At 43.8% G+C, this 17855-nt stretch overlaps 1 protein-coding gene across 9 annotated transcripts in view; it reads right to left on the reverse strand.

The window, feature by feature from the left end:
• PTPN13 (protein tyrosine phosphatase non-receptor type 13) overlaps positions 1 to 17855 on the reverse strand; it is a 1045801-nt gene that overhangs the window by 569847 nt on the left and 458099 nt on the right. For all 9 annotated transcript variants that reach the window (XM_069236135.1, XM_069236143.1, XM_069236122.1 and 6 more), the window contains exons 13-14: positions 7720 to 7873; positions 7478 to 7616 (exon numbers count right to left, since the gene is read on the reverse strand). In XM_069236135.1, coding sequence (XP_069092236.1) covers positions 7478 to 7616; positions 7720 to 7873 — 293 coding nt within the window. The remainder of the gene's footprint in view (positions 1 to 7477; positions 7617 to 7719; positions 7874 to 17855) is intronic.

Below are 17855 nucleotides of genomic sequence, written 5' to 3' on the forward strand. Positions count from 1 at the left end.
CTTTTAAAATAGCTTATTGCCATTTTATGAACAACTGTGTACATTACTATTTTGGTTCAAAGTCCTAACTATACCTATGCAAAGTACCTTACATTTAATGTACTTACCTGTAATTTGAATCTTGTGGTTCTAAAACAATTTTTAAAAAGTTTTTTTTTCTATATAAAAACCTATTGGCCTTGAGTTAAGTCACTGAGTGTGTGTTATCATTTATTGCTTGTGTGTGTACAACAAATGCTTAACACTACCCTCTGATAAGCCTAACTGCTCGACCACACTACGACAGATAGAGCATTAGTATTATCTATTATTGCCTCTGACAAGCCTCTTGGGGAACACTTGGACTGTGCACACTCCCTCTCGTTTTGAGATAGTATATACAGAGCCAGCTTCCTACAGTGTTTTTCAAATTTATACTGTATATAGCATGTTCAGCGCACTGGTAAGATGCACAACTCATGCAGACTTTTCGTTTTGCCTTTGTAGCTGTTTGTAGTTTGTAATCTATACCCTACCATGCTGCTTCTTAATATAAACAAATATTTACTTAATAACCGTGCAACCAAACCAGAGTACCATTTTAAGGCTGTTCCCTTCTAAAGGTTGCAGAAGACATTCTTCACATGAATTATACAACCTTTAATATACCTTTGTAATTGGTATATGACTTAAGCATTAACTAATATAACCCAGAGCACATTTTTAAATATACTATGTCTAGAGGACCACAAGTTAAGTCCAACTAAATAATGCTATTTCATTTAGCCATGTCTTGGTGAGGAGTAGTAGATAAGGATGTCTCTTGTTTAAACCTGTTTGTGTCACTTGAAGTGCCACAACAGATAACATGTATTCTGATGTCATGCAAGGGATTTTGGGAGGTGCCCTCCATGAAAATGTCTGTGTATGCAGCTCATGTTATTGTTTTGGCAGTTCAGGTTGTACCTACTGAGCCAATTCCATCTCAGTTCAGGGATGTAAATTAATTCTGTGCCCTGGCTCCGTACACTTTAAGTAGACAAAAGAAGGTCTCCTATTGACGATTAATATTAACCTGTATTTCATTTTCCTAATCAATCTTATATTCAAGCCTACCCCTCTATCACAGATTTAGTATCTGTAATCAACAATTACCTCTTGCCTATATGAAGCTATCAGAAATCATAAAACGTTCCTACACCAGATATACACTCAATATACTAGTGATTGCCTTATTAATCAAGAAGTTGGATTGGCTAAACCCGATAAAACTGGATCATGGTTCTAAAATTAAGAGCCTACTACTTACATCCTGCTGTCCATGCGTTTTCCTTTTTTGTTCTTTCTTTTTTTTTCTTCTTTTTTTAGACAAAAGTGTATGTACGGAAAATGTCACTTACCCAGTGTACATCTGTTCGTGGCATGTTGCGCTGCAGATTCACATGCTGTGCACTGTTCCTGCCATCTAGTGTTGGGCTCGGAGTGTTACAAGTTGTTTTTCTTCGAAGAAGTCTTTTCGAGTCACGGGACCGAGTGACTCCTCCCTTTCGGCTCCATTGCGCATGGGCGTTGACTCTAACTTAGATTATTTTCCCCGCATAGGGTGAGGTGGGAGTTGGTAAAATAAGGATACTAAAGATGCCCATGCAATGGAGTAGATATGTATGTACATAGTTTGTAGTAAAGGAATATTTATTTACATATATACAATTTACATGCAACTATAACAGCTACAGGCTCCCGGGGAGGTGGGAGGGCGCATGTGAATCTGCAGCGCAACATGCCACGAACAGATGTACACTGGGTAAGTGACATTTTCCATTCGATGGCATGTGTAGCTGCAGATACACATGCTGTGCATAGACTACAAAGCAGTAATCCTCCCAAAAGCGGTGGCCAGCCTGTAGGAGTTGAAGTTGTTTAAAATAATGTTCTTAATACAGCCTGTCCTACTGTGGCTTGTTGTGTTGATAACACATCTACACAGTAATGCTTAGTAAATGTATGGGGTGTAGACCAAGTGGCTGCCTTACAAATCTCTGTCATTGGTATATTACCTAGAAAAGCCATTGTGGCACCTTTCTTTCTAGTGGAGTGTGCCCTTGGTGTAATGGGTAATTCTCTTTTAGCTTTAAGGTAACAGGTCTGAATACATTTGACTATCCATCTGGCTATGCCCTGTTTGGATATAAGGTTACCGGCATGGGGTTTTTGGAAAGCTCCGAACAATTGCTTAGTTTTACGAAATGCTTTTGTTCCGTCTATGTAATACATTAGCGCTCTTTTTATGTCTAATGTATGCAGTGCCCTTTCTGCTACTGAGCCTGGTTGTGGAAAGAAGACTGGGAGTTCAACTGTATGGTTTAGATGAAACGGTGATATGACTTTTGGTAAAAAATTGTGGATTTGTACGGAGAACCACTTTATGTTTGTGTATTTGTATAAAGGGTTCTTGGATAGTAAACGCCTGTATTTCGCTAACTCTTCGTAGTGACGTGATAGCTATTAGAAAGGCTACTTTCCAAGTCAAGAATTGGATTTGACAAGAATGCATGGGTTAAAATGGTGGACCCATGAGTCGTGTAAGTACAATATTAAGATTCCACGAAGGTACTGGTGGTGGTCTTGGAGGTATGATTCTTTTTAGTCCTTCCATAAAGGCTTCAATAATTGGGATTCTAAAAAGCAACTTTGTATGTTTAATCGGCAGATAAGCAGATATTGCAGTGAGATGGATTTTTATGGAAGAAAAAGAAAGATTTGCTTTTTGTAAGTGTAGTAAATAACTTACAATATTTTGTATGGAGGCCTCTAGCGGGGTGATTTGATTTGCCTGGCAGTAGAAAACAAACCTTTTTCATTTACTAGCCTAACAATGCCTTGTTGTCGGCTTCCTTGCTTGTTTAATGATCTCCATACACTCATTTGAAAGGTTTAGATATCCAAATTCTAAGACTTCAGGAGCCAGATTGCTAGATTGAGCGATGCTGGATTGGGGTGTCTGATCTGTTGTTTGTGTTAACAGATCTGGTCTGTTTGGTAGTTTGATGTGCGGTACTACTGAGAAGTCCAACAGTGTGGTGTACCACGGTTGGCAAGCCCACGTTGGTGCTATGAGTATTAGTTTGAGTTTGTTTTGACTCAGTTTGTTAACCAGGAAAGGAATGAGCGGGAGAGGTGGAAAAGCGTAAGCAAATATCCCTGACCAGCTGATCCATAGAGCATTGCCCTTGGACTGAGGGTGTGGGTACCTGGATGCGAAGTTTTGGCATTTTGCGTTTTTTTGTTGTTGTTGCAAACAGATCTATGTTTGGTGTCCCCCCAGCGGTAGAAGTAATCTTGTAGAATCTGGGGATGTATTTCCCACTCGTGAGTTTGCTGGTGATCTTGACTGAGATTGTCGGCTAACTGATTGTGAATGCCTGTATATACTGTGCTATCAGGCGAATGTTGTTGTGAATTGGGCAATGCCAAATTTTTTGTAATAGGAGACACAGTTGTGACGAGTGTGTCTCCCCCCCCCCCCCTGTTTGTTTAGATAATACATTGTTGTCATATTGTCTGTTTTGACAAGAATGTGTTTGTGGACTAGAAGGGGCTGAAAGGCTTTTAGTGCTAGAAAGACTGCTAGCAGTTCTAAGAGATTTATGTGAAGTTGTTTTTGTTGACTGTCCCGCTGACCTTTTATGCTGTGACTGTTGAGGTGTGCTCCCCACCCAATCATGGAGGCGTCTGTTGTGATAATGGCGTGAGGCACTGGGTCTTGAAAAGGCCACCCTTTGTTTAAATTTACAGGGTTCCACCAATGAAGCAAATAGTGTGTTTGGCGGTCTATCAACACTAGGGGCCATATGTACAAACACATTTTCCCATAAGGACAGAATGGGTAAAACCCTTTGCTACATCTGGCCCTAGATCTTGTAGTTGACCCTGTGCCTGCGTCCATTGTCTTGCTAGGCACTGTTGCAAGGGCCGCATGTGTAGTCTTGCGTTTGGGACAATAGCTATGCATGAGGACATCATGCCTAGTAGTTTCATCACAAACCTGACCGTGTATTGTTGGTTTGGCTGCATGCTTGATCTTATATTTTGAAACAATTGAACTCTTTGTGGACTTGGAGTGGCAATTGCTTTTTGTGTGTTGAGTGTGGCTCCCAAGTATTGCTGTATTTGGGATGGTTGTAAATGAGATTTTTGGTAATTTATAGAAAACCCTAGTTTGTGTAGAGTATCTATTACATATTGCGTGCGAATTTGACATTGTTGTTGAGTCTTGGCTTTTTTTAGCCAATCGTCTAGATACGGGAATAAGTGCATGTGATGTCTGCTTATATGAGCTGCTACTACAGCTAATACCCTGGGTGTCGTTATTCCGAAGGGCAACACTTTGAATTGTTAATGTTTGCCTTGTATTAAAAACCGGAGGTATTTCCTGTGAGATGGATGAATGGGTATATGAAAATACGCATCTTTTAGATGCAGTGTTGCCATGTATTCTCCTGGTTTTAGTAAGGGAACTACGTCCTGTAGTGTTACCATGTGGAAATGATCTGATTTGATGAAGAGATTTAACGTTCTGAGATCTAGAATAGGCCTTAACGTTTTGTCTTTTTTTGGAATAAGGAAATATAGGGAGTAAACCCCTGTTCCTTTCTGGTGATAAGGTACTAGTTCTATGGCTTGTTTTGCTAGTAGTGCTTGGACCTCTATTTGTAATAGGTCTAGGTGTTGTATTGACATCTTGTGCGTTCTTGGGGGAACATCTGGAGGGAATTTTGTGAACTCTATGCAGTAACCATGTTGGATAATTGATAGAACCCATGTGTCTGTGGTAATGTGTGCCCAATTGTTGTGGTATTTTGTTAATCTCCCCCCCCCACTGGTGATGTGTGTTGGGGAAGTGTGACATTGAAGTCACTGCTTGCTACTAGGGGTTTGCTTGGCAGGCTGAAATTTCCCTCTTCCTCTTGGGAACTGTCCTCTGTAGGAACCACAAAACACCCCTCTCTGGTACTGAGACTGGTAAGTGGGTTTTGTTTGGGAGGTGGATGGTTCTGAGAGTTGGTGTCTAAACCCTCCCCTAAACTGTGGTTACCTAAATGTTCCCCTGTATTGAGAGGAGTAGAGCGCGCCCATGGCTTTGGCCGTGTCTGTGTCCTTTTTCATTTTTTCTATTGCGGTGTCCACCTCCGGCCTGAATAGCTGGTGTTGATTGAACGGCATATTCAATACCGCCTGCTGTATCTATGGTTTAAAACCAGAACTTCGCAGCCAGGCATGCCTTCTAAATGTGGCTGCTGTATTGACAGTCCGTGCTGCTGTATCAGCAGAGTCTAGTGCAGAGCGGATCTGGTTGTTGGAGATGGCCTGTCTCTCCTCCACCACTTGTTGGGCACGTTTTTGATGCTCTTTTGGTAGATGTTGGATAATATCCTGCATCTCGTCCGAATGTGCTCTGTCGTAGCGGGCAAGGAGGGCTTGTGAGTTGGCAATACGCCACTGATTGGCCGCTTGTGATGCCACTCTTTTCCCTGCCGCGTCGAACTTACGGCTTTCCTTATCAGGGGGTGGTGCATCCCCTGATAACTGAATTTGCCCGTTTTCTTGCAGCCCCCACTACAACTGAGTCCGGAGGGAGCTGTTGTGTAGTAAACACAGGGTCTGACGTGGGCGGTTTATATTTTTTCTCGACCCTTGGCGTGATGGCTCTCCCTTTTACTGGTTCTTGGAAAACCTTTTGTGAATGTTTAAGCATGCCCGGTAACACTGGCAGGCTTTGGTGCGAAGCATGTGTGGATGCCAGAGCGTTAAACAGAAAGTCATCCTCCACTGGTTCTGAATGCATTGTAACCTTGTGAAATGTTGCTGCTCTGGCCAGTACCTGTGTGTAGGACGTGCTATCCTCCTGAGGTGAAGGTTTTGAAGGATAACACTCCGGACTGTTGTCCGAAACTGGTGAGTCGTAGAGATCCCAGGGGTCCGCATCGTCCTGTGTCATCCCAGTATGTGTGGGTGACTGTGCCATTGGTGTACCCACTGGTGACAGTTGCAGTGATTGAAGTGGGGACGTTTGTGGTGAGAAATGTGGGGGTGGTGACTTTTCTCTAACCACCTTGGCTTTGGATTGCATTTCAGTCTCATGAAAAGCCAGTTTTCTTTTGAACTTGAGCAGAGGGATGGTTTGTATTTTCCCTGTGTCTTTTTGGATTTGTAGCCTTGGTTGAGTTTGGTCAAGCTCTTCCAAAGTCAGTTCCTGCTCTAATCTGTGCCTTTCCTTGAGCTGTTGAGAGAGCCCCTGCTCTTCTGTATAGGACGTCTTTTTCGGCTCCGAAGCTGTTTTTTTCGGTACGGAAACCCCCATGGTAACTGTTGGTCTCGGCTCTGAGAGGCTTTTCCGAGGTTTGCTTGACTCGACCACTCGATGTCGACTCTTTTCGGTGCCGGTTTCTCGACCCGAGTCAGAGGTCTTCGGCAATATTTTGGCCTTTTTCGGTGCCGATAATGGTATTTGGTCACTGCCTTTTCTGTGGGTCGAGTCATGGCCTTCCGGCAGTGGCGTCCCCAAGGCCTTTTGTTTTTTTTATCTGACCTTGGGTCTGGGACAGGGCAGGTGTACTCACTTTTTGCGCCGCCGTTGATGGCCGATCCCCGTCGGCGTCATCCGAGTCCGAACCCTGAATGGAGATTCTCGTTTCTTCTTCCTTGACGTCGAGGTCTGCTTTGATGCCATCTGTAAACGTCTTGCGCGTTGATCTCTTAGGGTCTTCTTGGATCGAAAAGCTTTGCCGGCCTCAAAAGTGTCCTCTCTGTGTTCGGGCGATAAACACAGGTTACAGACCCGATGCTGGTCTGTATAAGGATACTTGGCGTGAAACGTCGGACTGAAACAGAAGGGTGTCCGGTCCATGAGTCTTCGACGACAGGTGTGGTTGGGCCGACCAGGCCTTGGTTAAGTGCAGAAGCCCCGAAGGGCCACCGAAGCGGTCTTGTTGTCGGTGCTGATGTGTTTATACTAAACCGGTCCCAAACGCAAACAATACCGACGGATTTTGATGATTTTCTAAGTTTTCCCGATTCGAATTACGGAGCGAAGAGGAACACGTCCGAATCTGATGGCGGAAAGAAAACAATCTAAGATGGAGTCGACACCCATGCGCAATGGAGCCGAAAGGGAGGAGTCACTCGGTCCTGTGACTCGAAAAGACTTCTTAGAAGAAAAACAACTTGTAACACTCCAAGCCCAACACTAGATGGCAGGAACAGTGCACAGCATGTGTATCTGCAGCTACACATGCCATTGAACAATTCTTTACATTTGTGGGTGTCAATCATCTTTCTTTCAGCTGATATTGCCTCATGGGCAGAAGTAGTATCTCAACTTCAACTTGTTCTACCGACTGTGTGCAGATGAAAGGACACCTCAATGACAATCCATAGTACTTACCATACAACAACATTTATAAAATAAATCAGGTCCACCAAAACAAACATGCCTTACCTCAGGCTGATAATCTCCATACTCTGCTTGTAGAGCCAACGAAGCTAGGAGTAAAGCTGCTTCATCATCACAGTGCAATCGTTCTTCCAAGATGTCTTTCCGTTGCTGAAGATAGTACTGGTGGCTGGTAAGACTGTGCCTGTGAGGAGGTGGATGAAACCATACAGCCGTGTTTTTAAATATAATCATAGACTGAATGTGCAAAACAGTCGGAAGTCAATTTGAGAATGACAATGACTTACTGAATTAAGCTGACATCATCCACAAAAAACTTAACCCGGAAAAACATGCAGAAGTGAATAACGGTTTTGCTTTTCTTCTTTGGGTCCTCCTTCCATCCTTCTGGAGCCACTTTGGATAGTTTTAGCTCAGGATCCACAAAGAAATATTCATTATCTACAGCAAGATAGATACAATAGTTAATTAAGAAAATATGTTTTGCTGTTCTATAGTATTAAGCGTTAGAGCTCAGTGAATAACATTTTAGTATATTATTTTCAATGAACAATATAATTAGGTTGAATGTTAGGTGGTTGTTCTAACTGTGGGCATGTGAACTAAATGCATCTAAGATACTAATGATGAGAGGCCTTTTCTAAACATTATGCCATCCTCCCTGTCACTGGCAGATTGTGCTAATAGCAAGGAGTTAATAACAGCCTAGCGGTAGTAACTCAGATTAATGTGAGCACCAGCTAAACAATATCTAATGTCACTTAGATTTCTAAAAAGATCCAAGTATTTTCCTGCTATCCCTCCCCTCCCAAGCCAAAAATGACAACTGATTCGATCAGTGAAAGTCTTACTAGGCTTCAGTCTTAGAAGGATGTTGCAAATCAACAACAGTCCATAAGAATATATATTTTTCCAAATCAGTTCTCAAAAAGATGATCCATTTTATTCCCAGCTCTCTCATCTCTCTCAGATGTTGGTAGGAGCATTAGATCATTCTAGGCTCACCAATGCAAAGTTGTGTCTGGTTTGTAAAGAAGGGTTCCCGTCTAAAGTACAAGTGGAACAGATTGCTAGGGTGTGTGTTGTACAAAGCCAAGGAATGGTCAAGAGACAGAAGGACTGAATTTGAACAATAAATGTAGAGTCTCAGATTACCACAGATAAATGTGCTCACAGAATGTTTTTTTCATTGCCATTATATATCCTGTATAAACATATATTTCCCCAAATGTAAAACTAAACAATAAACTGAGTTGTGAAACAGTGGTTGAACACACTTCATGTTATAAATCATTGTAAGCTTATTTTTAAAGTGTTTGTCCGACCACTGTAGGAAGAAGTATACTTATTAAGGATTTAATTTTATGCTAGGACCGGATGCTGAGATAGGCATCTCCTTCTTTACTAACATCCAAAACGGGAGCATATAAGAAAAAGTATCCAGAAACGTTTGGTATGGAAGCAGTGGGAAAGTATACATTGACACACTAAAGAACGAACTAGTGACTCTCAAATACTTTTTCTTTTCCTATTTATTCATCTGTCTGCTATGACAATTGGTTGCAGCCTGCAGAGGGGCAGGCAAAGTTATGTCCTTAAGACAATCATTTGTGCAAGGGTAACAATCAAAAGAGTAATATTGTGCTCTGAACTATTAGTCCTAAAAACCTGTGTAAGGATTATACATGGCCCTCGAGAGATCATGACGGGTGCTCATTCATAGGTCTCATCTAGACTGTTGCGGCCACTTTTTGCAAGCCTAAACTGGAGTACTGTAGCACAACAGAGATCAATGCTACTTGCTGTATGCAATGGGCATAATGTGCATGCTCAGACACACTGTCACCAAGAGGAAGCGCACATCCTTTCCAGCATGGTCTTCAGCTTTAAACGGATTGACATTACGAATGCACCAAGTTACTGCCATCAAACTACAAATTCTGCAGGGGTTGCAAAGTCTGTGGTGGTTGGAGGCTAAATGTGATTAAGCTTGGATACTACCATGTCAGAACAAACTGCAGGACAGCACTGTACCATGATCACCCGTTGTGATGTAATGTCTTGTGCTAAGAAAGACCTGGCCTGTGCATAGGTGCTGGCCGAGCTGTTCTTAATAGGTGCAACACACGCAGATTTGCTGACAGGCAGTCGCTCACTTTTTCAATTGTCTGTGTGAGGCACATGCACATTTTTCTGGGTACACAAAAACCCCGGTTCATGGCTCAGAATTCTGGTGGAGCACTTTTATTTCAATAATTTAAAGGTGCTGGGGTACATGCTTGTTTTCCTCTCAAATGACCATCATCCTTGCACATGCAGAACGGATGGAGATACAGTGTTATAGACTAATTCCCTGCTAACCAACAGTGTGGCCTGAGGTGGAGGGTGTAGTGTGGGGCCACCAGCCCAAGCCAACACTACAGCCACAAGTGTGCTCTGTAATTGAGACCAGTGAAACACTTAAGAAAGCTTTATATTTTGACACACAGTACCAGGACTTCAAGACTGCAGCAGAACAATGTGCTGCTTATACTGGATCACTGAACACTTATTGAGCAGGAGTCCCCCTGAAGGTATTGCATCGCTGACAGAGTTTCACATATTCTGGTACTGGACCGTGTACAAGAAAGCCAAGGTGGAGCTCAGCTAGTAGTTGAAACCTGAATAGGCAAACCGTTTTAGGCTCAAGCCTTATAGAATGGCCCACTGGCACGATAGACTAGTGTGCTTGCTGCATGGAGTTGTCATTACCTATCAACTCGACTGAGGTTCCGGGATGTTTGTTCATACTGAGGTGCCCTGTGGGGGGTGAAGTATGGCACTGAGTTACACTTAAGATGGGCATTCTTTCTGAAGCACCCTATACAAATCACTTTGGTGGCAAGCCCTACAAGCTGCTGGTATATCAGCCCTTTGTGTTTTGGTTCTTTTGTGTAGCCCAGAAAATGAATATTTAATTCAATCTCATTTGGGGGGGGGGGGGGGGGGGAAAGGGGTGGCAACCAGGGTGGCAAATGGAGTTTCACATATCTGGGAAGTGTCTGCTGAATTGTTTTCAGTATGATCTCAGATAGATGATGTCCTCTAGACTGGACATTCTTTGCACTGATCCAGCAAAAGCAGTTCTTAACGAATTTCAGCATGAGAAAATCCAGGATCCTTGGCATTGAAGGCATTCCGGGACCCTTTGGAGTATGGGAGTAGACTAGGTTTTCTACAATAATTCACAGAGTATACTGGAGCACAATTCTACAATTTTCAAAAGTGATATGATGTAGGGCTATGAGTTTACTTAATGAAGATGGCACTTACTTATTTGTGCAATGACAGATCTCAACTCTGGACTACTTCCTCACAGGTTGGCCGCAAGACAGGTGAGTAAAGCAACATTCCAGCTCAGTGGCTCTAAATCAGTATTTTCAGTCCTAGGGCTGATTGTTCTACATCTCTCACTAATATTGATCCATCTTTCACCTGTTTCTTTGGCTAAATTATCCAACTGAAGTTCACAGTCAGACACAAGGATACTTATTGCAGCCGCACTGTTACACCACAGTCAAATATTAGAGTTTGTTACACATCAGTCACAGTCAGCTGACCTAGTCCTCTTAGTCTCTGGAGTCAAACTGGGCGAGTCGCTGGTAATATATTTGTTAGCAATCAGATGGTCTCATAAGACATTGGTATCCCTCTTCAGTGTGTAGTGGATTAGATTTAGGAATTGTAGAAGCACCTAGTTCAATGACGGTGAATACAATGTACTACAGACTACACTATACTATTTCTTGAGAGTTTTTATTGACTATATAACATTACACTATACATTCTTCAAAATATATGTATTAACATTATATACCAAATCATAGTGCAAGCGAATACACAAAGATTTTGCATGTACAACAGAACAGGTTATTGGAAATGAATAGAAAGTATAAACCAACATGCTGTTTTGTCAAGGTTACAATTTAATAAGACAAACATGTAAGCTGAACACAATTAACAGTGCAGAGGGAATATGCAAAATAAACATCCACTTATGTGTTCCTAATATCAAATCTTGTGACAAAATATCACTTTATACTTTGCCAACTTTCTTTCTGACTGATGAAAATATAAATCTATGGATAGTCAAGAGCAAACAATTGTTTCTGCAATGTTAATTGTCAAATAGGGAAGTGCTTGTTAAGGTTCCTCATTGCTGTGAGTGTTGGAAATGGCCCTTTCTGCAGGGTTATCCCCAAACCTTTTGCCTTTCTCTTCCTATTTTTTGACCCTCTGTTTGTTGGCTTTAGGACTCTGGGCACTTTACCAATCAGTGCTAAAGTGCATGTACTCTCCCCCCGATAACTTGGTATAATTGGCTTGCACCTGTTTGGCTTATTTAATTTACCTGCAAATCCCTTGTAAAGTGGTCTAACATATACCCAGGGTCTGTAAATTAAATGCTACTAGTGGGACTGCAGTGCAGATTGTGCCACCCACAGAAACTTCCTTTCAAACCTGTCTCAGGCCTGCCACTGCAGGGCCTACATGCACAGTTTTCTGCCACACTAACATGGCAAGTCAAACTACTTGCCAAGGCATAAACTGTCTTTTTACACGTATGTCACCCCTAAAGTAGGCCCTAGATAGCCCTATGGGCAGGGTGCTGCGAATTTCAAAGGTAGGACACATCTCTTAATGTACTAAATGTCCTAGTAGCAACAAACAGCCTATTTAGTTTCTCACTACTGTGAGTGCTGCTCCCCTCATAGGATTGCATTGGAAATGCCCTGACATATGTCTATGTGGTATTTTCTGATCTCTGGGGAACAGAGTGAGCATGTTTAGTATGTTTGGAATGGTAGTGAGAAATTCTGCATTTTGATTTAGGTGGATTTTTTACTGCCATAGTAGAAATGCCACTTTTAGAAAGTTGGCATTTATCTGTGGTTATAGCTCTAGTGCTTGTGCAGCCCGACTCCAATCCATGTTTGGGGCAGAGTGCCAGCTTCACTTAGTGCATACTGTCCAGACAGCCATCACACAGGAGGGGCTGGGTGTGACAGAAGAGGCATCTGCATACTAAGAGGAAGAGTTGTTGACACTTTACATGTGAATAGGCTGTGCCCTGCCTTCACACAATGGACTGATTACCTCCTACTGATGTCTGAAGACAGAGCCGGGTTGAAAGGGTGTTGAGCTTCACTTTGAAGGTCTCTTTTGGAGTTACCCCCTGAACAAAGAAATTTTTGAGTATAAGTACAGGGGCTGACTCCCGATTTGGTAGAGCACTTTTGGAACTGGGACCAAACCTCTGTCAGAGGGACTGCTGGATTGCACAAAGGACTCATCTGAACAGCTCTTCTTTTCTTGCCCTGCTGCCTGGTGTCTACTGGGGGGTCCAAAGGACTCATCTGGATTGCTGTTCTGCCTGTTGCCCTGCTGCCACCCTGTACCCTGAATTTATTCCCACTGGACACTGCTGAGTTGCCAGGAGAAACCACCATCCCTGCCATTTAGACTGTCTGTTCTGATGAGCTGGCCTGCTGCCCTGCTGAGTGTTCAAAGTGTACTCCCACAGGCCCAACTCGTGGTGGGCCTTGGTTGCTGCCCCTATCCCCTGCTGTCATAGTGCTAGTGAGTGCCTCTCATTTCTACTTCATATGTGCACCTCTAGCATATGGTGAGTCGCTGTATATTTCTCCTAGCACATGGCTGAGCCATCACTTTCAACAACGACAGCTCAAGTGCTCTATGTCGTGAAGGAGTGAGTGCTCCCCAGGGACTCAGCAGTTGTCCTCTGCCAATGACACTCGCTTCCCAGATTGTGCGCCAAAGGCCCAGGGCTGCATTCCTCCTGGGTGCGCAGCCCATACCACGAAGGTTTCCCCCAGCGGCAACACTTTTCCAGAGGAAGAGCCCTGGGGAGATGGGCTCCCGCTGCCACATAAAAAATACTGTGCCCGAGAGGGGGTCTCACCCCACCGTGCACACTGTTGATAGCGGCTGCATGCCCTTGAAGTGCGGTGCAAGCTTACAAGCCCCATTTGCCTGTGGGGGTGCGCCCCCGGAGTAACATCCCCACCGCCCCTTGGTCAAGCAGCCAACCTAATGCCTCCTACGACTGAGGCACTTACTGACCATATGCAACTGCTGGACTTTGCATTATGACAATACTGAGTCTTCTACTGGGAGTGCATAATGTGCATAGTGTGATGTATTTGGTCTAATGATACAGTTGCAATAAGACCCGGCTGCTGGCACCTAAGCCTGCCTTACTTGTGCTTGGAGCGCCAGTGGCAGGCTGCCTAGATCTTGCACCACAGCAGCTGCCCCTGTTGTGATCCTACATAAGGGGGCCCCAAGGAGGGTCCCCTGCCATTCTCTACTGGGTGGGTGCAATGCCACGCTCCTCACTTTGGGCTGGGCCCACGGGCCTCGCTTGCTGGGATAGCACCTCCATACTTTGGACACCGATATCTGGAGTATGCATACAGGCCAAGTCCTCCACAGAGGCCCTACTAAAACTTCCTGCATTTTCTGTAGTAGGCGTGCAGGGGCACATGCGGCCTACCCGTTTCCATAAGTGTATCGGTTTCTACCAGGCTCCCGGAAAATTACCGTAACTCCACTACTAGGCTGAGGTGCCTACCCTAGCCAACCAGGAACCCCATTTCTAACATCCAGGCAATAGGCTGCCAGAGTCATCTTACTGTTCAGACTGTCCTGTACTCTGTGTTCTGTGTTCTGCCCAACCCAAAAAATAGACAAAAAGGAAAACGTAACTTACCAGTAGACATCTGTCGTGGCATGTAATGCTGTAGATTGACATGCTTTGCATAAGTCTGCCATCTAGTGTTGGGCTCAGAGTGTTGCAAGTTGTTTTTCTTCAAAGAATACTTTTGAGTCACGAGATTGAGTGACTCCTTCTCTTGGTGAAACTGCGCATGGGCATTGAGTCCTTTGTTAGATTGTTTTCCCGCAGACCGGTGAAGTAAAGAGTATATATGTATAAGCAGATAGTAACTAAAATAAACATCCATGCAATGTATGTACATATTTTCAATATGTTGTACTACAACAACCACAGGCTTATGTGGAGGAGGGAGGGCACAGGTGAATCTACAGCACTATAGGGGTCATTATGACCCCGGCGGTCGGCGTTAATATGGAGGAAAGTACTGCCAAACCGCCAATGTACCACACAGACCGCCACGGCGGTAACACCTGCCAGGCTGGAGACTTCACTCTCCAGCCGAGAGGCCGTCACTTGCCCGCCTGCAGGATTATGACCCCACCTTACTGCCACAAAAACCATGGAGGTAGGCACTGTCAGCGACAGGGAATCCCTTCTTTGTCACTGATAGGGGTCTTTCCCGCCCACTCTCCCTCCACAGGTTTCCCCCCTTCCTCTCCAAACCCTCCCCCATACACGCCCCTCCCTTCACACACGGTCACACGCATACACACCCATTCCAACATTCATCCATTCACACACAAATTCACACACACTTACATACATACACGCATTCACACAACTCAACATACACGCACTCACACATCCACACATGCGCACACACAACACGCGACACCCGCATATATGTATGCACAGATACACACACACACACAAACACAAAACCCCCCCCACCTCCCTCGGAGCACCCACTTACCTGTAGTCAGGGGGTCCTCCGGCAGGAGACGGGATGGGGTGCTGCTGCCAGCAGCAGCGTCCGCCAGCAGAACACCGCCAGGCCGTATTATCCTCATGATCCGGCCGGAGGCGGTCTACTGGCGTGGCGCTGCTGCTGGCAGCAGCACCACCTTACTGCCATCTGCCGGCATGGCCACAGCCGGATTTCAGCCATCCTTCTGGCGGAAATCTGGCTGTGGTTATAATCCGGCGGACGGCTGGTAGCCGCAGCAACAGTCTTTTAGCGGCAGTCGCCGCAGTGGTAGGTGGTTTTTACCACTGGGGTCTTAATGACCCCCGATATGCCACGAACAGATGTCTACTGGGTAAGTAACATTTTCCGTTCAATGGCATGTGTAACTGTAGATACACATGCTTTGCAAAGACTTAAATCAGTCCGCTCCAAAATACGTGGTGGCTAGCCTGTCAGAGTTGGAGTAGCTTGAAATAATGTCCTAAGGACTGCTTGGCCAACATTTGCTTGTTGACGAGCTAGAACATCTACACAGTAGTGTTTAGTAAATGTACATGGTGGAGACCAAGTAGCAGGTTTATAAATATCTGCTATTGGAATGTTTCCTAAAAAGGCCTAGAGGCACTTTTTTCCTGGCAGAGTGTGCTTTAGGAGATACTGGTACTTGTCTTTTAGCTTTTGAATAACAAGTTTGGATACACTTGACCATCCATCTAGCTAATCCATTCTTTGAAATTGGATTAGCCTTGTGAGGCATTGGAAAAGCTATGAATAGTTGCTTCGATTTCCTAAAACCTTTTGTCCTGTCAATGTAATTCATAAGAGCTCTTTTAACATCCAGTGTGTGGAGAGCTCTTTCAGCGACTGAGTCTGGTTGTGGGAAGAAGACTGGCAACTCCAATGATTGATTAATATCAAAAGGTGAAACTACCTTAGGTAGGAACTTTGGTTTTCTTCTAAGTACTATTTTGTCTTTGTGTATTTGGAAGAAGGGTTCTCCTAAAGTGAATGCTTATTTCTCACTAACTCTACTTAAAGAAGTTATAGCTAATAAAAAAGCAACCTTCCATTAAATTAATTGTAAAGCACAGGAGTGTATGGGTTCCAATGGTGGACCCATCAGTCTAGTAAGTACAATGTTAAGAGGTCCATACAGGAGGTAGAGAAACTCTGGGTGGAATAACTGTCTTAAGGCCTTCCATACATGCCTTGATTACAGGAATTCAAATTAAAGAAACATGTTGTCTGTTTCGGAAGTAAGCAGCTATGCCTGCTAAATGAAGCCTAATAGGATAATATGCTAAATTTGCTTTTTGCAAATGTACCAAATAACATACAATGCCTTGTCCTGAGGCCTTAAGTGGATCAATATTTTTAAGTTGACAATAATATACATAACATTTCCATTTAGCAGCATAACACTGTCTAGTTAAAGGGTTGTGTGCTTCTTTTAGAATGTCCATACATTCAGAAGGAAGTTGTAAGTAGCCAAACTCTATGACTTCAGAAGCCATGTCGCAAGATTGAGTGTCTTGACGTTTCGATGTCTGATTTTACCTCTCTTTTGAGTAAAAAGATCTGGTCTGTATGGAAGTTTGTGATGTAGAACCACAGACAGATCCAGCAGCGTTGTATACCAATGCTGACATGCCCATGTGGGGGCTACGGGAATCACGGTGAGGGATGTTTGTTTCAATTTGCGTATTAGGAATGGAATAAGTGGGAGAGGTGGAAAAGCGCAAGCAAATATCCCTGACCAATTCATCCACAGAGTATTGCCCTTGGACTGAGGGTGTGGGTATCTGGACGCGAAGTTTGGCATTTTGAGTTTTCTGCGGTGGTGAAGAGGTCTATCTCTGGTGTTCCCCATAATTGAAAGTATTTTTAAAGTACTTGTGGATGAATTACCCACTTCCAAACTGTCTGAGCTAGACGGGACAATTGAGATGAGTGAGTCCCCCCCCTCTCCTCCCCCCGTTTTTGCAGATAATTCATTGTTGGCATATGGTCTTTGTGTACTAACACTATCTTGTGTGAGATTTGTGTAAGGAATGCTTTGAGTGCTAGGAAGACTGCTATTAATTCCAAATAATTTATGTGAAGTCTGTTGAATGGGATCTCATTTCCCTTGTATGGTGATGTTGAGGTGAGCTCCCAAACCTGTCTGTGATGCGTCTGTCATGAGAGTGATGTGAGGCACAGGATCCTGAAAGGGCCACCCTTTTGCAAGGTTGGTGGGATTCCACCACTGCAGACAGCGGTGAGTCTGGCGGTCCAACAACACTAGATACTGAAGACGACCCTGTGATTTAGACCACTGTCGAGAAAGGCACTGTTGCAGTGGACGCATGTGTAGTTTTGCATGGGGAACTATGGCTATACAGGAAGCCATCATTTCCAAAAGTTCCATCACTAGCTTCACTGTCTAATTATGATTCTGTTCTAAGTGAAAAATGAGATTTTGAAAAGCCTGAATCCTTACTGGGTTTGGATATGCTAATTCTGACTAAGTGTTCAGAATTGCTCCCAGATAAGGCTGGTTGGATATGAGATTTGAGGTAATTTATTGTTAACCCCAAATCGTGTAGAAGATTTACAAAGTACTGTGTTGCTGGCAAGTTTGAATGGTATTGGCCTTTACCAGCCAATCGTCTAGATATTGGAAAATATGTATGTGTTGTTTTCTGAGAAATGCTGCTACTACTGCCAAGCATTTTGTAAATACCCTTGGAGCTGTTACCTCAAATGGTAATACCTTGAATTGGTAGTGCTTTCCC

The sequence above is a fragment of the Pleurodeles waltl genome, chromosome 1_2 (assembly GCF_031143425.1).
Source record: "Pleurodeles waltl isolate 20211129_DDA chromosome 1_2, aPleWal1.hap1.20221129, whole genome shotgun sequence".
In the NCBI taxonomy this organism is placed as follows: domain Eukaryota; kingdom Metazoa; phylum Chordata; class Amphibia; order Caudata; family Salamandridae; genus Pleurodeles; species Pleurodeles waltl.